The 23598-nt window shown below is 40.4% G+C and overlaps 1 protein-coding gene and 1 long non-coding RNA gene across 2 annotated transcripts in view; one reads left to right on the forward strand and one right to left on the reverse strand.

Annotated features, from left to right (window-relative positions):
• LOC125888076 (uncharacterized) overlaps nt 1-23598 on the reverse strand; it is a 200525-nt gene that overhangs the window by 99901 nt on the left and 77026 nt on the right. The window lies entirely within an intron of this gene.
• The window catches only part of LOC125901797 (plexin-A2-like), a 138618-nt gene that overhangs the window by 91366 nt on the left and 23654 nt on the right, over nt 1-23598 (forward strand). Inside the window, exons 13-22 of the mRNA XM_049598119.1 lie at nt 132-283; nt 1398-1515; nt 2857-2993; nt 3532-3699; nt 6783-6876; nt 13454-13693; nt 16096-16239; nt 16746-16980; nt 19279-19421; nt 22047-22315. Coding sequence (XP_049454076.1) covers nt 132-283; nt 1398-1515; nt 2857-2993; nt 3532-3699; nt 6783-6876; nt 13454-13693; nt 16096-16239; nt 16746-16980; nt 19279-19421; nt 22047-22315 — 1700 coding nt within the window. The remainder of the gene's footprint in view (nt 1-131; nt 284-1397; nt 1516-2856; nt 2994-3531; nt 3700-6782; nt 6877-13453; nt 13694-16095; nt 16240-16745; nt 16981-19278; nt 19422-22046; nt 22316-23598) is intronic.

The raw sequence follows: 23598 nt of genomic DNA on the forward strand, positions 1-23598 counted from the left end.
TAACTGAAGATTCTTTTTTGTTGTACAGAATTTGTACTACAGCTGTGCCCAGTTGTATGACGAGCTGATAGCTGAGAACCTATCACTGTATGTCATATCCCTTCTTTAACTTTCCTCTCCTTCGTATGTAGGTGAGTCCAGTGGCTGGACCTATAGAAGGGGGCACACTGGTCACCATCCAGGGCCTGAACCTGGGTCTGTCCTTCTCTGAGCTGGAGGGCAATGTGGAAGTGGCGGGTGTGCAGTGCACCCCACAGGAGGAGGGATACATCACTGCAGAACAGTAAGAGAGACTCCTCCCCTCCCCTGCCCAGACATGCATGGATTCATACTGTACTGTACATAGACATACTGTACAGATGCAAACACACACACACACAGGGGAAAATACACACATGCAATCTCTTTTTCCCTCTCTCACACCATTTTTCTCACAGTCACCAGCCGAATCTGTGAATAAGCTGGAGCCCAGTGATGCCTCATCAGGTTGTAGGATTGTGTGGGGGGCTTTGCATTGCTCTGGTGCAGTCAGAGCCAAAGGAAGAGACAGTCTTTGTGTCGTTGTCGTTATGAGGCTGTCGGCACAGCTGTAATTGAAATGCGCTGCATGTCGCTGACTGGAGGGACAATCTGTTAGCCATGTGTTTCTCTCACAGCCATGTAATGCGATTGGGCTCAGGCTGCAGGGACTTTATTTATATCCTTGTAAAAACGAAAAAAAGGAAAAGAAAAGAACATGCCAGCAGAAAATTGGAAAAAGTCTCGTGATGTATGAATAGCAGGGATGGGCAGGGACGATTCATTGGGTGCTCTTATTGTAAAGGGGAACGCGGAGTGTGTTGCGCAGAGCAGTGCATTCGGCAGGGCTATTCATTTGGCACACTCAGTGCTTTAAAACATGGCATTACAACTGTTACAACCATTAATTTCAGCATGGGGTCAGTTGCTATAATGACTTATTCATGGCACACTTTATCTTATTGACCTGACAGGCAATACTGATTTATTGAAGAAACCCCTATGTTGTCATGGCAACCGGAGGTAATGGTGGGTGGCAATCGTGCTGAAGATGGGGAGGGGTGTAGTTTATCATTTGAGTTATATTGCTGTTATAGGTTTCCCATTAGGAAGAAAGATGGCCCTCTGTATTGACCCACAACTTCTATGAAAGTCTGCCTCAATCACAGCGGCCAGCAGAGGCCATCTTCCCCCTGTGCAACTCATAACAAATGTGATACACTGCAGTGATTCTGCTGTGTGTGTGTGTGTGTGTGTGTGTGTGTGTGTGTGCGCGCGCGTCTGACTTGTCTTATTATTTGTATGCATTATAATCTGTTGAATGCCCGTTGTTTGTGTTTGCACCCACATTTGTGTATTTGCGTCTTTTGTTTTGACAGGATTGTGTGTGAGATGGCTGCGGCTCCTAAAGGAAGTGCTCCAGGTCCAGTTAAGCTGTGTGTTGGCGAATGCAGACCAGAACTGCGCGCACAGTCCTCCCAGCTCTACTCCTTTGTGGTAATTCTGCAAACTAATCGCCAGAAAAAATGCTGGCATTGTACGTTTCTGCAAACCACGGATACATCTGCACATTATTACCTGGCGGAAATGTTGAAACCTAATGTCTTGACAACACTGTGGTTAACATGTAGTTAGGTTTAGACACTAACACCACTTGGTTATGGTTAGTAAAAGATCTGGATCTTAAAATACCTGGTGCTGGGGGCACAATCCCCACTGGAAAAACAGCTATGTCTCAGTCAAAAACTTGTGCCGCTGTCCTCGCTGGAAACACCCACATTTGATGGCTAAAAGGTTGCTAAAAACATAGCAGTGACTCACAACCTGTTTGTCGGTTGTTGGCCTCAAACTAGCAGCAACCTCCAGGGCTGAAAAATAAAGCCATTGCTCAAGTGCCAAACACTGCAGTTCCTCAAATGACCACTTGAGGCTGGCTCCAGAAGCATGCAGCCTTGTACAAAAAATATTTTGGTCTCTGTAGATCTATCTATCTATCTATCTATCCATCTATCTACATCTCATCCAAATATGGTCACTTCCGGCTCCAAAAAACCAAGATGGCGACGGCAAAAAAATGCTGAACTTGGGCTGACGTCACGGTAGCTACGTCCATCATTTTATAGTCAATGGTCTCAAACAGTGGTCTGCAGCTTGGCAGTTATCTCACCTAGGTGACACACCATCCAACGTATACGATGCCACTTATATGTATAAAATGTGCTAATGTTACGTTTTTATGGTTTGCAGAAACATACAATGCCAACTTTTTTTTTTCTGGTGACTGGGCTGAATTCTGACACTGAAACACACTGACTTTGTCCATTCGTTCTGAAAAACATCAAGAGTTTGCAACAAATTATGCTGAACATGTGACTGCAGGTAAAAGCCAAAAACCAATCTGATCTATTCAAGCCACTGCAATCATTAACTGGAGAGGAGGACACTTGATTTTTTTTCTAAGTACAGCCTCAGGAGATTATACATAAGAGAATTAATCATCATTATGAAGGTGTTTTTGATGGTTTGTTCACTGCGCGCATTATTTTTCATTTTATGGCTGATGAAAAGAATCGTGCTCTCAAGCCAAGAAGATTTTTGCTTTTGAAGGTGCACTGTATTATTAGTGTTTTTTCTTTTTTATGGGGGCGAATGTCCTTAAACTAGTCATTTTTTTCTAAAGAAGCTCTTTTGTCGACCTTTTTCAAAGTTTTTTTTTTTTAACTTATTAGTTCTACAGTGATTTATACAGCCAAGGCCGGCAGATGATTAATAACACGCCCTGTATTCTGTGTTTGATCTGTGTTGGATGAAACATTAATGAATTTTGGCTCTCCGCAGACTCCTTCGATGCTGGCGCTGACCCCAGGCAGAGGACCTGAATCTGGGGGCACCAAGGTCACCATTGTCGGGGAGAACCTTGGCGCTGGCAGCACTGTTAATGTGTACTTTGGTAATCAGACCTGCGAGCTGTACAGGTGAGTCTGATGATAATATGATGTTAACACTACGCCTCACATTCCCAAAGACTTAAGATTCACAGACACTTAAGTGAAACTGCCTCCACACAATATCAAAGATTTAGCTCCTTTTATCTCCATGAAACACAGTAAGAGATCACTCTATTTAAAGAAGCACACTTTAGATACAATTAAGTGTTCGTGCGTTACATGAAGTCTTTATAATGATTTGTGAGGAGGTGATGATCCACAGCGGTAGGTATTGTTCTCTGCGTATTTATAGATATCTATTTAAAGTTCAAAATGCCTCACATGGTAGGAGTCAGGAGGGTGAGGCGAGGAAGCCATTAGCTAGAGCACCCACTAATTACAGTGTTCCATCCCTAATGTGTCTGTAACGAGGAAGAGATGGGACAGACTATAATGAATCCTCTCCCCTCATGGTAATGTGCAAGGCTCATAGCTGCGTGGAGTCAGGGATTTGCTACTGCTGTAACGAGTGGGCAGAGTCACAATCAAAGGCATGAATAAATCGCTCTTTTGGTGCTCCCACCAGGAGGACCATGTCAGAGATTGTGTGCTTCTCTGCGCCGTCTGTGACGAAAGCTGGACCAGTGCAAGTCAGTCTGAGTGTCGACCGGGCCAGGGTTCCTGGGAGTCTGGCCTTTGAGTACATAGAAGACCCCACAGTCCAGCGCATTGAGCCCCTGTGGAGCATCACAAGGTAACACTAAAGAATACAGCACTGTGTATACACGGCCACAAGTGTGCACTGATACCTCATGAGAAAGATGGCTCAATCCCTGGACCTTTCTGTGTTCATGTAGGTTTCTGTAATCTTGTTATGGCACACAGACCACAGCAAACTGTGGGCCTGTCTTACAAAAGCCATTTATGAGTACCAGAGGTGCGGACGCGAGTCGCATGACTTGGACTCAAGTCAGACTCAAATATAATGATATTAAAATCTAGTTGACAAAGCCAAATAAGACTTGCAACTTCAGATGGACTTTTACACCAATGACTTGTGACTTCACCTGTACCTGAGCCTTTTGATGTGAAAATACTTGATAGCTTCCCCAAAGTCCAAAGATTTAAAAGTACCATGAATCAATTCATTCACTGACTTTGTTTTTTTTTTTTTTTTAATGTGGATGTTTTTATTTCATTTAGGCGTGAAATATAAAACACGAGCAACAACTTAATATTACTTTAAAGGGGACGCACTATGCTCCATATTTTGAATCTCATATATTGAGCCACAATGTCAGATGTTCATTTTAAATGTGGCCAAACTTTCAAATAGTCAGGTAAGCATACAGTAGGAGCAAAAACCTCTCTTTGCAACGTTTTATTCTACTCTGGCTGTAGTATGACGTCATAGTGCATGGGATCTCTCTATATGCTCATCTACTCCAGGCACGCTACCTGCAGGTGTTTACAATATGTCGCAGACAATGCTACATGTAGCTACATGCTAACGTCTCGAAAACATGTAAGCTTGGTGGCCCATGTTTTTAATTTCTCTGTTTTTGGATCATAGTCCTGCTGTAACATGTCCAGTCGTGCTTAGAAGCTTTTATTGGTGCTTTTTCACAGTAGAAAGTGCCGCTATACTTTGTTACAGCCATTCCCCGGCTGCAATAACGGCCCAGAGATGCTGAGATGCAGAGGTACCGAAAACATTGACCTTTTTGGAGGCTAAAGGCGCTACACAGAGCCTTTTCACACAGAGCATCAATGCAGCTGTTACAGCACAGACATCATGAGGCAAATTAAGAGTTTTTTGATCATTAAAGCACGGAAATATGTTCTAGTAGAAATCCAGAATACAAGTATGAAAGTTGTAGACATCAATCCCAGAATGAGATGAGTTAAGTACAAGACAGGCCAGAAACAAAAATCAAAATTCATTCTGTTGTGGAACCGGTTAATAGAGCAATATGCTTTAAAAGTGTAATGTCAGCTATTGTTTTAACAAACTTAAAATAATAATTTTTGTACATGTACTATATTCTAACTCTGTTGTTAAAATGGCATTACATTTGATATAAAGCGCATCATGACTTGTTTAGGCCTCGACACTAAAAGTTTAGGACTTGTGACTTGGGTGCAAAGATTTGAGACTCACCTGTGACCTGCAAAACAACGACTTGGTCCCACCTCTGGTGAGCACAGCTTACTGTACTCACAAACGGCTGCAGCGTCACAATCAACAAATAATCGTTGCTTGCAGATTGTGAATACACCTGGCAGTCCGACAGGGCTCTCACATGCTCATGTGTCGCTAGTATGGTGTTAGTCTTGATTGGAGAAATGTGTAATAATTAATGCAAGACAAAGTGATCTCATTTTGCAAATTGCAGCGTGCATGTTGCACATTTGATGAACCAGGCCTCTGGCTGATTGGAGTAGGTGTGAATGGGAATTTGAGCTGCTCGCAATGTTGCACTGTTTTCTGTTTCCCTAATTGGTACACTCTTAATGCCATCAAATCCCAACCCATCCAGGGTTGTAAAACAAACACTGCGCACAAGTTGCAAATCTATTTCTGGGCAGTCTAACGTCAGCGGGTCTGTGTGGCAAACAAAGACGGTATGGTGCACGTAAGCATAAGTAAATGTGTGTTGAGCAAAACACAAGGACAAGGACACTATCTGTCTATCTTACCTTTTTTTCTGACATTACATTTATTGTGTGGACTTTTTATAGAGTAGTTTTCCAGTAAAAATAAATATGAAAAACCTGTGCTGCTTACATATGGTAGCCTGCCCAGTACAGATTATCACGGTGCCAGGCAATCTGTGAGTTAGGCATTGATTCAGGTTAACAGGGAGAGTGATGCAAAGAAGTGAGGTGCTGTGGTTCTGTTATACTGAGGCTGTTCTACAATATCAAATAAGAGAAGATGACTGATGTTAACAAATGAAAATCTGATAAAACAGTACTTTTCATTTATGCCATATTTAATTGAAAAATGAATACAGATGTTAAAAGTGTGAGTGATGCTGCTAATATTACGACAGAAGTAAATTTCCTGTGAGAATTTCCGTGGCAGCTGAAAGTTACCTGTATTCCACTAAATAAAAGATGGCACTTAATTTGGTTTCGGGTGGGATTACCCAGCACTACGTCCCCGCAGATTAGACTTCAGAGAGACACCCTGGCCCTCAGCCTAGTGACAGGAGGAGCTTTGTGGAGCTGCAATCAAGAGCCCTCATCATGAATGTGCAGTCCCACTATGTGGCCCTACAAGCTTAGGTACCCTTTGAAGTGTGAGAAGAGAAGGATTGGCACTCTGTCAGGCTGACTAGACTGGCCAGTTTTTTTTTAAAGCCACTTTTTTCTCGTGTATTTCCCCCCTCTTTGTCTCCTTTTCTCTACTTTCCATACTGCAGTTTTCTAAGATCACACTGCAGCAGCACAGGTTAGACAAAGATTAGAGAGTGTTGTTTATTTTAATCACATCTAGCACAGATATGTAAACAAGCAGCACCTGTATTCATGCTATGCCAGCTTCACAGTCATGGATGAATATAAAATAGCAGCCAGCTGGTTTGCCGTTTGATCTGGCTCTTCTGCCCAATAACAAAGAGCGGGCTACCATGCCAGCTACAGTATACCTCCTCAAACTCACATTAATGCAGCTCCTCTGCAAAATGTGGGGTTTGTAAGTTAAAAAGATGTCTCTCTGTGCAGCCATTAAATCAGGGTGGATCGTGGTTTGCGTATATAGGCTACCTGGGGCTAAAGAGCTTGTATGTGCATATTTACGTCTAATAATTCTTGTTCCTTTCTCACAAACAGTGGACACACCACCCTGACAGTGACTGGAACCAACCTGGACGTAGTTCAGGAGCCGCGCGTCAGAGTCAAATATGCTGGCCATGAATCTGTCAATGTGAGTGTGACGACTGCTGATATAATGTGCTCAAATTCATTGATGGTGTTTACTCAAGCTGATGGAAATGTTCTTTATAGACAGTCTGCTACAGTTGTAAAAAGGGAGATTTAGGGTTGTGCTCATTTTGCAACGTTCTGCTTTGACATACGGAGTGTACTGTACAGTGGGCGACAGGAACAAACGTGCTACAACAGCCCAAAACATTCCCATTAGGAGAAACATGCTGCAGCTTCAGAAATTATGCCTGTAGACCGAATCGCCATGACGCCCTGCTAATCACAACGATCGCTTTTTTATTTCTGTTATCATTTTCAGCCATAACTGTAACGTTTAAGGATATATAGTTACACACAGTGGTCCGACCTATCTGATGTTTCTGCTGTATTTCAGGGTGTCTACAGATATAACTAACTTAAATTTAAGACCTTTTTAATACCACTTTATAGGATATTTAAGACCAAGCCTGCAACAGAAATACACATTATATTTATATTTGTGTGTGTGTGTGTGACACGTGTAAGTACTCTTTCCAATTAAATGCACTGATGTAAGTATAAAATGAACAGTAAGGAAAAATGACAACAATTTGGTGAGTTTAAGTTTAATGTGTTTAATGTAAAGTGAAAACAAAATCTCATCGCTGTTATAAATCTTCTTCTTCTTTGGGCTGTTCCCCACAGCGAATCATCTGCCTCCATCTAACCCTGTCCTCTGCTTCCTCTTCTCTCACACCAACTGACTTCATGTCCTCTTTCACTCCTCTTTGGTCTTCCTCTAGGCTTCTCGCCTGGCAGTTCCAAACTCAGCATCCTGCCATAAATGCCATTTGTTATTGCAATATTCACAGAAATACCAAAGGAAAAAAATTCATTTTCATTTTCATGGTAATGTGTCCGAAAGTATTTAAGGCCCATTAAATCTCAATTTAAGACAATTTAAGACTTTTTAAGGCCTTGCACTAAGAAAACTTAATTTAAGACATTTTAAGACTTTCTAAGGACCTGTAGACACCCTGTATTTATGTGCTGTGTTGCTTTGCTAGTGTCTTAATAATCTAAAACTACCGGCACAGAAGCAAAGCAGCGTCCTGCTGTGGATGTATTTTAGCCTCCTAAAAAGTCCAACCGAAAAAATAAAAATCTATACCAGTTTAAGTGTATGTCATATACGGAATATTTTCTCCACATAACCATACACTTAATACCACACAGTATAGCGTACCTTTAAACTGATACAGATTTTTTTTAGATGGGACTACAGTATATAGAAGGCTAAACAATATCCAGTTAAGGCAGGGTTTGCCCAGCGCCACTTCACTGCATATACGTGACGTGGGGTTATTGTACCGGGAAGTTACTGTAAACAAATATTGTGATTCAGTCTATTGAAAAATGAACATGAGAATCCAAAGATCCAAAGAAATACAATTCCCCCTCCTCCTTCAACTCCAATATTACACAAGCGGTTACGTCAGTCGGAGGCCTCCACTTGGGGAAGACAGACAGGACGCTTGACCAATCATTGCATTTGGTTCGAATGCTATGATTGGTTGGAGTTTTCTTAGAACCATATGAGAATGGTATAATTATGAGGGTTTTTTTTACCTCTGGTGGAATTCACTTACATTTTAGTGTGCCATCAGCTTATTAATAACATTTTAGTCTCGCTCACTAGACATTTCTCAAGAAAAGAAAGGTCTGGCTGGGCCGACTCTCACTTTCAGATTAGAGGAAAAAAAACGCCCCGGCTTTTTTTTATGTCTTTCAACACGCCCACAAAAATATCGCCTACAGGACGCGAACCATGGCAGAAAAATGGCTACATCCCCGCAAGATCAAACACCGCAAAAGTTCGTAAAGGACGTGTTGAAAACTGCTACACAACCGGAGGTGGTAGGGCGGGACTGCAGCGGGTGGCTCGTTCCGCCCAGTGAGAGGCTGATCTATGCAGCGAACTTCCGCCCACTCAGACTAAAAGCATTTTAACCTAAACAAAGAAAAGTGTAAAATTTCCACAAAGGTAAGCGTTGCTTTAACAGGGGAAAAAAAGCGGACTAACAAGGCTACACTAAAAAGTGTGTATTATATTTTTTACATTTTGCCTTTACACTATTATAAAAGAGCGACAGATTTGTGTAGCTACTTAAATCAAACTGTTCCACTTAGCACTCCCCCTAGAGGTCTGGAGAACCTCAGTTGTGTTGAGTGGATATGCAGTGTTTTTCTGTTGTTTGTGTGTTTTTAACTTTGCATCATTTCTGTATTTGCAACTTGTTTGCTGTTAATGCATTTGCTTTGGCTTTCTGCAGCATGTTTTGTCAGTTATAGAACATTTCCATTCTTTTATTTGATTAGGATTATGGTATGATTTTGAATTGGCATCACTTCTGAAGCTCTTCTCCTAATCAAAATGTTTTGAGCCATTGTAACATCTCTGCCCTGCAGGCCACTGTAGTTGTGACATCTTTGTAAAGCACTTATGCAGTTTTAGTCCAAAACCTTTTTCGTCTTTACCCATGACAGGATGACAGGATGTTCAGAGCTGGTTTAGTTTGGAGTACAAAATATTTTCCACACAGAGAACTACCAAAGTGTGAGTCAGAGTCAGAAAAACAGCCGGTCTCTGTACCAAACAGCCGGCAGGGTAGGGAGCAAATTAACAGACCAGAGCGTGGAATACTGCAGCGCGGTCTAACAGGATGTAGTTTGTAAAATGTCAGCATTGCTGTGGATGTAAAAATTAAACCATACATACACAAAGGCATCAGAAAGAGGTTGACTATAGAAAGGTTAATTCCAAAATGAGATTTAAAAAAAAAATGACACGAAAGTACAACTCAGTTTCGGGAGGTGATTTATGGTGCTGATTCTGTTTGCCAGAGCTCCTCAGGCAGGTCACCTCAAAGTGATTGATTGTTCCAAAGTGTTAAGGCCCCGGTGGCAGAAGTGCAGTTACCTTTAGCCTCGATTTTTCCACTTTGGACCAGTCAGGGAATTGCCTCAGGATCTGAGGCTGCACACTGGCTGGAGGAGGGTCAAAACTTCTGGACAGAACTTTCGGCTCGACCTTGAAATAGATCAATATATTCTTAAAAATCAATTCTAAACGTGTAACAAGTGAAGAGATGCCAGAAATGAAATGCTTGCTTGTACCAGCATTAGATAGATATTTAAAGACACATTTTATTGATGCCAAAATAAAGATAAAGGACAGGGTAAACAAGACATGAAAGCAATAATGCTTTTCCAGACTAATAAAGTAGCACCGCAGTGGAAAGAAACATTATATCTAAAGATAATAAAGCTCAGGTGGAAGTATGTGACAGAAAACCAAAATAAGGCCACTGAAAAAAAAGAAACTTCTCATGTAATGTGTTTGAAGAAGAATGTTTTTAATGTAGACAATGTTGCGTGTGTGTGTGTGAGAGAGAGGTATGCCCTAAGCTAATTAAATGGTTCGTTAATGATGCCAGCGCCGAATTTGAGCCAGTCAATTAAAACTGCATGTTTTACAGTGTCACTGGCAGCACTGAGATCTAAAGGGATTAAAGCTGAACTTTAACCCGCATCAGCTGCTCAAAGAGGGTCATTGGTAAATTTAATGAGGGCAGTCTCTTTATCGCACATATCTCGAAAACATCACTGGAATTGCTTAAAAAAATGTTTTGAACCAGAAAAGCAGTTAATTGACTTGAAAGAACTTTCTGTGAAACCTTAGATAAAAACTGAAGCTTAGAAATTGGCCTGAAGCGCGGGGGAATTCACCGGATCTGCTTGATTTTGAGAAGGATTTTCAAGAACTGCAGAAGAAAGAAAGAAAACAAAAGACGCACTATTTCCAAAGAGCTGTTTGTCACTGATAAAGTATCAACAACTAATTATAGTAGTGACAAAGAGCTGTTTTAGAACTTTGTTATGAGCCTCATCAAAGGAACCAGTGATTGCCTTTGGAAGAAATGACTTTCAAGGCTCAAGCTTCTGACTACCTATGCTCCGAGTCGTGATCTGAGATCCTCAAGCCTACCCTCACTAGTCGTCCCTAGATCAAGGCTGGTAACAAAAGGTGACCGAGGTTTTGCCACAGATGCCCCGAGGCTCTGGAATTCTCTGCTTGAGGACATTAGTCTGGCTGGCACATTTTCCGTTTTTAAATCCTTGCTTCAAACATGTTTTTATAAGAAAACTTTCCTTTTCAATGCCTTTTTTGTACTTTTGTGATTTGGAACTTTTATGTTTTATTTCTTTTTGTTCTATATTTGCCTCTTCAAACACTATTTTCCTCAACTCTTAATGTTTTTTTTTTAAAATACTGTACTGTTTTGTGTTTTGTTTTGTGTATATACACAAAAACCTTAGTATGGAACCAAAAGTACGTGAATTTTATACTATTTTAGTGAAATATTACAGTATACACACTGAAGGCTACACCCGCGGTAGCAACGCGAACATTCATAACAGCGGACAGTGAACAATAGAGCTCTATAATGTCAATATGTAAATTTAATTTAATTTATATGTAAATTTAATGTAATTTAATTTATTTTAATTTAATTTAATTTTTTTAATTTATTTTAATTTAATTTAATTTAATTTTTTTAATTTTATATACTTTATTAATCCCCGAGGGGAAATTCTTAATAACTTGAATAACTTTGGTCATGAGTCTGTTGTTTGATGTGTAAGTTAAGAAACACTATATGAAGTATTGTGCTATACAGATAGATGATGTACATGATTTTTGAGCTTTGTTATGGGAACATAATTTGAGCTTTTTGTTAGCCGTGCTCCAGGGATGTCAGTTGGTCACTCCCAAGCACAGATGTATTTCAGAGACCAGGATACCGTGTTGGAGGCAGGATTGCGTTCACTCCTATGAAAGTTTCTCAGTGGCACATGAAGCCAAAAAAGGTCTATTTCTGCGGTATGAATTGACCCAGATGATCGGTGCTGCCTCTGTATCATTTGGCCCATAGAGCGAGCACAATAGAAACTTCTGCCAACCAAGCTGGCTGCTTCTGGTTTAGTGCTCCACTAACTTCAATGAGGGTAAAATGATTTAATCAAGCGGCTCCTCTAGACTTTTCCAAATGTTATCTGACCAAATAGGTCAAATCCTGATAGAGAAATGAGTCATTTCAACCAAATATGGTCACTTCTGATTCCAAAAAAACAAGATGGCGACAGAAGAAATGCCGAACTTGAGGCTTTAAAACAGGAGTGCACGAACCTATGTGTGCAATCAAGGTAGCTACTTCCATTATTTTATACTATCTGTGGTCACTTCACCACTTTCATACAGACTGAAATATCTAATGAACTATTTGGATGATGTGCCGTTAAATTTGGTACACATATAGACATTATACCTGCTAACCTTATTAGCATGGTTAGAATTTAGCTAGTTTTAGCATTATCTGGTGACCAAGATAACATAGCGTTACACAACGAGTTTGCCTGTGGTTCGTTTTTTCTAAAAGCCAAAGTAACGTTACTCCAACAGATGTGATAATAAAACGGAAACTCCAGAGTGTCATCATGCTAGCAGATGCTGGTAGAGCTGAGGGTGGCTCAGGTTTTCATGGTTATGTGTCTCCAACTGGCAAGGAGGCTTTCAGGATGTGTCGTGATAATTACAGCTCAGTACATCCGAAAAGATGCATACTACTGTTTATGGATACAAACGTATGTTGATTGATAGTACACGTATCGCCTATGTAGTGCATAGTATGCGGTTTCGGACACAGCATTTGTCTTACCTGTCGAAATGTTTGCAAATGCAGCAGCTGACAGGAAGTAAAGAGGGGCCAAAGCTGTTTCCCTAGCAACAGAACAGCAATGAGAAAGGTCTATTAACATATGACCCAGCTCTCTGGGATGCCTTTAGTGTCAGTACTGTAGCAATTGTCATGGCAAAGCAGCTGTTATATATTTACAGGCAGAAGGTCAAAAACTCAATGCAGGCAGGTGAACATATGGACGGGAGGAGGTAAATATGCAGACAGTGCTGTAACAGCTAATGAATAACAGGAAGACATATAGAAATCCATAATCTCAGGTTATATAGGTTAACACCATGGAGACCATCAGTATACGCTGAATATGATTAAAAGGCTCCGTAAGATTCACGACATCTGGATGTTAGAACTGACGGAGAAAAGTTATTCTACAAGATGTGAGCATGAAATGAGACATCTGCTCAGATCTGTTCAGAAAAAGTTGTTTTTAGACTTCAAAAAATAAAAAACGTGCAAGAGACTCTTAGTTTGTTGCCGTATTATAAAACTAATGTATTCGCTTAAGGTGAAATTAACAATTATTAGAAGATTTAAACTTTTCATAGCTGTCTGAGGGTAAAATATTGATTCATGAATTTCTGCTGCCGGCTTCAAAATAGACATTTCTTATGATTAACCTGCAGCAGATTTATTATTTATGTCTTTGAATAATGTATGCAATTATTAATCATGCAGCAGACAACACTGTGAGCCATTACACCAGTAAATATGTGCATGATGCTATCTGTAGTCTGGTTTCCCTGATATGTCTGATTGTGAGTACCGTTATGTCCTGTCCAGGTGTGCAAAGTGCTGAACACAACCACCATCAGCTGCTTCGCCCCCTCTCTGAAGGCGGAGTACACTGCAGACCAGGAGACGATCAAACACGTGGACGAGTTCGGTTTCGTCTTCAACAACGTCCAAGCTCTGCTCACTTACAACAACACAAGCTTTGTGTACTACCCCAACCCTTACCTGGAACCCCTCAGTCTGTCAGGTGTTCTGGAGCAGAAACCTGGAGCTCCAATCATACTCAAAGTACGTCAGACCTGCTGCCGCTACTATGGTTTCTTTTTCGATTTCCCTACAAGAGACAGAGGACTATTTGAAGACTATTACTATCTGGCATTGACTGTGACATGTAAGAATGTTAAAGAAGTAGGGGTTGTAAAGGGCACTTATCCATAGTCAATGTTTTACCTACAGTAGATCAGTCTCTTGGTGTGCCACCTGTTTGGAGAAGCAGTGGGAATGCCGACATGGAAGCTAAGCAATGTACTGCTGTGGACATGGGTGGCAACAAAACTTGTTTTAGCTACTAAAAAAAGGCACACTTAACAGTATTAGTGCATGCTACACTAAAGAGTATTTTCACTGCTTTACCTTGCCGCAAGCAACCCAATCTGACAGTTCCCCATCTATGCTCTCGCCAAAGCCACCAGACGTCATTGACAAAAACAGTAATTTTGGCTCACTGAACACAGGAGCTGCTGGTCTACCGCTGCCTCAATCAATTAGTTTGTGTTATTGTGTGACTTAAGTAAATCAGAACTAACTCTTTTAAACACAAAATTCACACAATATCACAAACTAACCGAGTGGTTGAGGCAGAGGTAGACCAGCAGCTCCTGTGCTCAGTGATGCTTAATCACTGTTTTTCTCAACTAAGTCTGGCTTTTAGTAGAGTGATATAATGGCTTCAGTTCCCCACTGGAAATTGCTGTCTCATGGTTAGGTGAAGTAGTGAAAAGATTCTAAATATAGCATACACTTAAAGTAGGTCTTTGTTCAGTGACTTAGGGTGCTTTCAGACCTAGAGTTGTCTTGCTTTGGTCTGAATCAGGGACTCATTTTGTCACAAAGTTGTATAATTACCGAGAGTTGGTTCGTGTTCTCACGGCAGCATTTACAAGTGGACCAGATCAAATGCCTTGTGTGAGAAAGCTGCTCTTGATTGGTCACAATTTCCATGTGGGAAAAATCCAGGAAGTAAAGCAAACGTTGAAGAAGAGTACACTTGGAAGATAAATGTGACACTTTCTAATGTCACAATGGAGGGACAACTACGCAGGTTGATTTTAGTGCTGGTGACTGTGGACTACATTGCTGTCATTGTTCATTTTAGTCAAACCATACAGTTTGAAAACGAGGCGCGGCTCCAACTAGAAAACAATGTTTTGATGCATTGGATGTGCTGAATGTGCATATTAAGGCAGTACAGGAGGAGGTGCACATTAATAATCCTCCAGGACTGTAACATGCTCATGTTCAACCCAAACAATGTGTCATGTGACTGCAGTTGGTTCAGATTAAGGTCGGAACACGTTCTCACCACAAATGAACTGCACCAGAGTTCATTTCAGGTGCGCACCAAAACAACCGGACCGAGACCACCTCTTCAAGAAGGTCTTAGGCAGGTGTGAAAGCACCCTTAAACATGTTTTGTTGCTGACCCCTCCACAGCAGTACATTGCTTAGCTTCTATGTTGGATCCTAGCCTGCTTCTTCAAACTAGGGAGGTGCCAAGTGACATGTCTTCAATGTAATATACTGAATATGGATAAGCACCTCATACAACCCACCTTCAAACAAATCTGAGCTATCCTTTTAAATACAACTAACTGATCTAATGCCATCTGTACCCAGCCCTCACTGTCCCTTTCATCCTAAATAAATCTGATCCCATAATCTCCTACACATATTTCTAAATATTAATTCATGAAAATAATTACAATGCTTTACTACAAACACTATAAATAACTAAAACAAAAGTGGATTTTATCTCATGTTTCTCTATTTTTCTTAAAAACTGCATTTCCAATGACACTCCTTGTGAACTCCCGTACTTCCACTCACAAAGACGACGTGGCTACTTGTTGTAGTTTCTGGAAATGGATTTTTTTCCATCTGCCTTTCACTTTTACAGCATATGCAACTGCACAACTTCAGCTCCATTTGCCGTGGAGGAACAGCATGGCGGATTGCTTTGCATCTTGAAGCAATCTGCCTTTGTTAGGTGAAATAATTTAGCTGATTTCCTGCAAAATATGACTCAGCGGCTCCCAGTGTAGAAACTGTCTGCCAGTCTTCTCCAAGATGGTTGATTACAGTAATTACACTAATGCCCCCAAATTGCAAGGTAACAATTTATTGAGATTAAAATTCCATACATATGATCAGCAAGAAATTACGCTACAAAACAGAAACTTTGTGGGAACAACAGAGGAAATACTGATAGGTTAAAATCCCACAATTTGGCATTGCATTTTATCATCAGTAGCCATCACACGCAAATACACTGCATAGTTACTGCACAGTAATCTGATGTCTTGGACGAGACTCTTACTGTGAGTCATGTCAATTACCATTTTTGTTGTGTAAGATCTGCTATATTGTTATTTCGTGCAGTTATGTACATTGCCTCTCTAACTGTGCTGCAGGGACGTAACCTGGTGCCATCAGCGTCTGGTGGAGCCCGGCTGAATTACACGGTGCTGATTGGAGATACGCCCTGCTCCCTCACTGTGTCCGACACTCAGTTACTCTGTGAGCCGCCGAACCTCACCGGGCAGCACAAAGTCCTGGTCAGTCTAAGAGTGTTTCTGCCTGTGTGGCGGTTTTCTGTCCATCTGTGCATCTGATTGCTTGTCTGTGTGGATGTGGGTCACTGTCTGTAGGTCAGTGCTTGTCTGTACGTCACTGTGTTTGTGGGTCACGGACAGGCTTTCAGTTAGTCGCTGGCTTTCTGTCATTGTCTGTCGCTCATGGTCTGTTAAGTTCCCAATTACAGCACATTGCCCTCCAGAAATATTGACAGGCACTCTTGCAAATAATGAGAAAAAAGCTGTAAAAAGGGAGCCGGTGTGCCTGGAACTTTAAAAAAATGTTTTCTTCAGAGGTGATTGTTCAAGAAAATGGACCATTTCTCCATTGTGTTTGCCAATTTAATGCTTTAGCGACAATGTTTTGAATTCATGGCCAGCCTTTTCATTAGGGATTCTTCTTTCTTTGTTATTCAAGTGTTTTCAACACTATTTTGAAATACTGTGCTTACACCTGTATTTTTATTATTATTATTATCATTATTCAGGTCCAAGTAGGAGGACTCCACATCTCTCCAGGAGAAGTTCACATCCGGTCCGACAGCCTGCTCACCCTTCCTGCTATCTTCAGCATCACAGCTGGAGGAGGGCTGCTACTCATCATAGTCATTATAGTCTTGCTGGCCTACAGACGGAAGTCGCATGAGAACGACCTCACTCTGAAACGCCTACAGATGCAGATGGACAATCTGGAGTCCAGAGTGGCTCTGGAGTGCAAGGAGGGTGAGTGAGACTGACCTCAGAGATTAAACTATCATAAATTCTGTTCATTAAAAGTCACACCCCCAAAAGTATGTCTGATGCATTGTTTCACCCGGGGATCGGTGAAGTATTCCAGATTTCTGATTCCGATCTTTTGTAGTTGCATTATTGAGATTTCAAGTTTTGACTGATGTGACGAGGTAACAAAATTAACAAACCAAAAATGAAATATATATACGGTAAGGCAGTGGTTCCTAATTGATAGGTCGCGGTCTAAAAGTTGGTGACATCTGTTCCGAATGCACCAAAAGAGACTCGCCAATGTGTCAAGTTTGTAAAAAAAAAAAACACTTTATTTTGAAGTACAGTGAATTTGCAGCACAGAGCTTTTATTTTGAGGTGCCGTTTTCTGCTGTAGAGTGAGTGAATAACAGACAGCTACTAAATACATGCAGCAAACTAGCTCAATGACATGGCCAAACTCAAGTATGATGCCAAATGTATTGAACTGTGTGGACCTTGAACTAATGACCCTGTGGCTAGACCATTTAGGAACCATGGCTGTAAGGTTCATTATGAACTGTAAAATTACTACAAAGACATGGATTCAAAAATGTCTGAACACTCCTTCAACGTATATTTTTTTCATTTTGTGAAACTCTACATTCAGATCAGCTGCCAGAATACAATGTTGTCATTGTACATTTCTTCAAACCACCAATATGTTACATTTGTACGTTTCATACGTATCATATCAACATTTCTAAAGTGATATAGTTCTAATTACATGTATATCTGCTTACTTTGTCATTTAGAGGTTGAGGGAATGGTGGATGGTGTGACACACCCGACTCCTGCTTGAAACCAATAAACAAAAACACTACTGTATTTCCAGCAGTGATTGTGCCACCAAAACTTGGCATTTTATGAGCTTTTCCTAACTATAACTAAGTGGTTTTTGTGCCCAAAACTTAACCACACATTAACCACAGCACTGTAGAGAGTAAAGTTTTACTGTAGCTGCTGTATATTAATGTACAAATGTAACATATCTGTGGTTTGCAGAAATGTACAAAGCCAGTATGTATTCAGGCAGTAATAATAATAATAATAATAATAATAATAATAATAATAATAATAATAATGATAATACATTTTATTTAAAAAGCGCCTTTCTCAACACTCAAGGACACTTACAGAGCATTAAAAACACAATTAAAATCACAATTAAAATAAATAAAAGTAGTAGGGTTCATATGTTGAAATCAGCTGCATTCAACCGTCTGAATGGTTGTTTTCACAGAGCACTTACATAGTTGCACTTAAGCATCTGGCTAGAACGATTAGAAGTGATTAGATTTTAATCCATCTTGAATTTTCTTGGTTGCATTTGCACTTCTATTGTATATCAAAAAAACCTACCTGATCCACCATTCAACGTATCCGCCATTTGTAACGTACAAATGTTACATTTCTGTGGTTTGCAGAGACATGCAATGCAAACGTTTATTCTGGCAATTAATTTACCAAAATACATGCTGGTGTAGATTCTCAGTCATTCAGGTGAGGGTATTCTTAAGTGCTATATCGTAGGCAACTGGACTTGCTTCAGTTTCTTGAGGATTAACCACATTGTTTACCAAACGTCATTTTAGGTAGGGCTGTACTCAACAGTCCAAAGCTTTAAAGCTTTATTCATAACATTGACATTCGAATACCAAATCAACATTTGGATAATGCACATATTTCTTTCATGTCTATTAATTTTGTTTCAACCCAGTATTCCTGCGCAGTTGTAGGGAACAATGAGGTTACACTAATATTAAAGTATTAAATTATTTGAAGAATTTAATTCCAGTGTTGGAGCTGCGTAGGATTGTCTCCAGCTTATTTGATCCAAGTATTTCCAACATTTCCAATAACATTATTTTACTTAAAAGACTTAGATGCAATCAGTTCCAAAATTCAAATTTAATCCAACAAAATTAATTACTTTTATTTATTAAAAAAGTGGATTTTTAATAAAAGACAAACTGATTTAAACTTATTAATCACTTCATTCAAAGTGAGGACATTGAGGGTTTTTTTCCCAGTGTAATGACATCATCATCACAACATTCGAAGCCTCATCTCAAACCCTCAAAAGATGCTTTGAATTAGTAGAGCCCAAACTTTATGGTTTTACAACTGTTAGACCACCTCAATCAGAAACAGTTGAGACAGAAAATTCTCTCTTGGTTTACTGTGATAAACAACTGAAAAGATCGATGTTACAAAATGTCTGGCACAATGTTGAACACGCTCCTCTCTCATCCGCAGCCTTTGCAGAGCTCCAGACAGACATCAACGAGTTAACGAGTGATCTGGACAGAGCTGGCATCCCCTACCTGGATTATCGCACTTACGCCATGAGGGTTCTCTTCCCCGGCATCGATGATCATCCTGTACTCAGAGAGCTGGAGGTAAGAAACCTCTGAAGCGGGGCTGCGATACTTGAATCCAGTTTCAACCATTTTTCTGACATCTTGACCTTAAGGCTCCAGTATACTCCAAACAAGATTGATTTTGGCTTGTTGGCAAGTGCTGTCAAACTGCTGTCGAACAGAGCAGTGTGAGAGCAAATGTCAGCCTACTCACTGCCGTTTGAGGTCTGTTTGTTTAATGGTGTCCACACCAGCTGGAAGAGCTTGTGGGCAGATTGTGTTTGGACTTTGTTGCCCTGCTTAGTCGCAGTCATGCACCGATTTGGAGTTCAACATTTCTTCTTATCTAAATCTCAACTTTTTACATTGAAAAATGCCTAACAAATTGTTTTCCTACACCTGATCGTACACAGTTTATTTTCTTTTTTTTATCAGAGACTTTACTACCCGATGGTATAAAGGTGTTGTCAAATGTTTATGTATTCCTTAGCATCAATAAGCTGGATGTTTAAGGATGCAAATATATCTACATTTCAGTTGAACAAAAAAAATACCCTAAACATTTTTACTTTCATGCTGTAGTGTTCATTGTCTATTGTGCGCTGGTCTTGGGTGAGACTCCCTAAAAATTTGGTATTTCACTTGGATGGACATGGTTTTGCAGGACTGTCAGTGCATGTTCATACTTAATATGATGACCCATGTGCACCATTGTAAGAATGCAGAACAAAAATTCTGAATTTATTGGTCTGATGAAAATGAGACGTTGGTCTGAATGCCAAAGTATAAGCTAGGTTAATTTCTAAACCTTGAAAAATTAGGCAAAGTAGACTAAATAATACACACTTGCAGTTTATTTGATGCATGTGTATGAAGACATACAAAATATATGTATGTTTTTCTTTCATTTGTGTATTTGGTCTCACACCTTTGATAGTCTGCCTCGTAAGCCCGTTTGGGCTGGGCATCTACTGATGCAAGATATTACCTTGACATCCGAAAACAGACCCATCTGAGTAGATTTTTGTTGTTGGAAATCTAAATGTCAGTATATATTGGCACTATTTAGTTGTACATATTTTCCAGTATAACGTTATGATCTCAGAATCAAAATCTGCTGGTAAGTCTAGACATAGTTGCAGGCGTGCCAGCAGTAATGTTACAATAAGTGAAAATCTAAAGGCTAAAACACACTGGCAGCGAGCACCAGGCATAAAAAAATACGCTCCTTTTATTTTCAATGTACAACCCTACACCGGTGGCGGCTAGAAGTGTGTCGGCACTTCTGGACATGCTGCCTCAGGGCACTTCACGTCCCATTTCCAACCTCGCCGCCCCCAGAATTAAATGTTTCCCCCCACTTGCTCTCTGCTTGTACATACTAGCTCCCGTAGCAGCTCTTTTTCTCTGCTCCTATGGCAGCTCGACTCCTCTCCTCACTATTGATGTGTAAAGAGAACTCTGAAGCTGCTGCTGAGTCTCATGTGTGACAAAGACTGGATGAGGAGAGACTCGTTGTTGAGGTCAAGAAATATCTGAAGCTAAACGACCCACAATCCCGTCATTATAAAGACAATTGCCAGTTGGTGAGTCATAGCTCTGGAGATCGGCTCTTCAGGTTCAAGTTTGATTAGGGGCTCTTCACACATGATTTTTAGCTAATGCAAAGGTGGAGGAAGTGCAGATCTTTCAGTAAAAGTAGTAATAACTTTGTGTGGTTGTCCGCTGACAAATGGCAGCATGACCTGTCCAGTGTGTGCTAGGGGCGGCACTTGAGGCACATCACATGACATTGCTCGTGACATTGGTGTGTTTTCAGCGCAAGTGTATCTTCATAAATCAGTGATCACAAAAAAATTTAAAAAATCATCTCTCTTTGAACTTACAGTCAGGCATGAGGTCTCCTGTAGTTTAAATCTTGAGGTAACAGTCAAGGTTAGGTTAATAAACAACTTTTTAGGTTACGGTTTTGCCAGCTTATCCAAAGAGTGATGAGACGACCCAATGCGAAGCAATGAGAACACGCATCAGACACACAACACTGACTCTCTAAATCCCAGTGAATCTCATCTTGTCTCAGACTCAAGAGGACCTGAGTTTTAAAATGTTCTTTGACACGGCTGAGATTGATTTCATTATTGTCCCACTCTCAAGGGTTTACTCTGTAACTAATTTCAAAGAAACCCTGATGACGGACCATTTACCTTTCCATTATTTGTAGAACAACTTCTCAGGTACTCAAGGTCAAGATTGGGCTGGTGTTTCAAATTAGAGTTGGTTTAATCAAGCCGTTATTATGGGCACAATGATTACAAAAGACCTGTTCTCTGAGGAGCCTCTCTGATTGCACTTTAAACATCCTGACTTTTTCATCAAAATAGCAGGCTCTTTATTTGAAGGAGAAAAATGAAACTTAGTTTATGTAATTCTTGATAAACTTCTTGATGAAGCTATGTATCAAAAGTTTCTCTGCAGGGACAGAGGTGTCAGGGATAAACCTGTAGACACACCAGTTGTGCTGTTTTGCACTTAAGCCTCGAGAATTTCTGTGTATATTTTTCATCCTGTCTTCATGTTCCTCCATCTATGTTATGACTTTTCTCATCCCTGAGTGAGTATTATCTAATGAGCGTGTGCATCTTTGTGTGTGCATGATGCGTGTAGGTGCTGGGGAGCGGACAGGCGAATGTGGAGAAAGCCTTGAAGCAGTTTGCTCAGCTGGTGAATAACAAGGTTTTCCTGCTGACATTCATCCGCACACTGGAGCTGCAGCGCTCCTTCTCCATGCGTGACCGCGGCTACGTTGCCTCGCTCATCATGACCGCTCTGCAGGGGCGGCTGGAGTACGCCACAGACATCCTCAAACACCTGCTTTCAGATCTTATAGAACGCAACCTGGAGAGCAAGAACCACCCCAAACTCCTCCTACGCAGGTAAACAAGAAAGATCACACTGTTGCTTAAAGCTATTTTACAAAAAGCAGCTTCTATAGTACAGTTTGGGCAAATGTCTTTGTGTTGTATTCATCAACAAAGGATTTAGGTTGTGTCACTCAGGCAGCTCAGGTTTGGGCATTTAGGCATCTCAGTTGCAGATATTGCGTTTTTATAGTGATACTCACTTGATGTTTAACCACAATGGGCCTCGTTCACCAACAATTTTTAAGAAGGAATTTCTCTTACGCAGTTTTCCCTAAGATTCTGAACTGACCAGTGTTTTCTTATATGAGATTTGATAAAAAACAGAGTCTCTGTACACTTGTGCACATTTAAGTGCGGATGTGTTTGTGCAAATGAATTGTTTTCTTCAATTCTGCAGTTGTATAATATTATAGCATTTAAAATCAACAAGGTATTTAATCATTTAAAGTATTTTTTGAATAATTGTTTTCATTATTTTACAAAGCATTATTGTCTTTTAAATGAACAAACACTTCAATCCACATCAAATATGTTAAATTGGAACCAATAATTAGTGGTTACTCACACTACTTATCTGCCCAAAGTTGGCCTATTTTTGCACCTCAATTTGCACAATGTCATATTTACTGCTGCTGCATGATGTTGCAGATCCTGTCCTGAGGAAGAAATGCATCTTCAGGAGCATGTAGATCTATTTGCAGAGAATGACGAGGGCAAGCCCGTCACCTTCTGGTGGTCAGCGTCTCTCTTCTGTGTTTGGCAATGTTTTTGACATCGAACCTTTTATTTTTTTTACTTAATCAGTTGTACGCATTTCTCTAGATACAATGTTCCCTGAACTAGTAATAGCAGTCTCTTCATTGTTTTTATGCCTGCACACATTATGTTTTCGGGTTGTCCGTCAGTCAGTCACATTCTTGTGGATGCAATTCCTTACAACACCTGACTTGAAGTGAATTTCTTCAAATTTAGCACAGATGTCCACTTGGACTTACCAATGAACTGATTAGTAGTTGGTGGTCAAAGGTCAAGGTCACTGTGACCTTGTCCATCACATTCTCGAGAATGCAGTATCTCAAGAACGCCTTCAGGGAATTTTTCATCAAATTTGGCACAAACATCTACTGGACTCAAAAATGAAATGATTATAATTTGGTTGTCAAAGGTTAAGGTCACTGTGACCTTGTGTCCATCTCATTTCGTAAAGGTGATATCTCAAGAAGACCTAGAGGGAGGGAATTTCTTCAGCATTAGACTCAAGAAACAACTGATTAGAATTTGATAGTCAAAGTTCA

The sequence above is a fragment of the Epinephelus fuscoguttatus genome, linkage group LG1 (assembly GCF_011397635.1).
Source record: "Epinephelus fuscoguttatus linkage group LG1, E.fuscoguttatus.final_Chr_v1".
In the NCBI taxonomy this organism is placed as follows: domain Eukaryota; kingdom Metazoa; phylum Chordata; class Actinopteri; order Perciformes; family Serranidae; genus Epinephelus; species Epinephelus fuscoguttatus.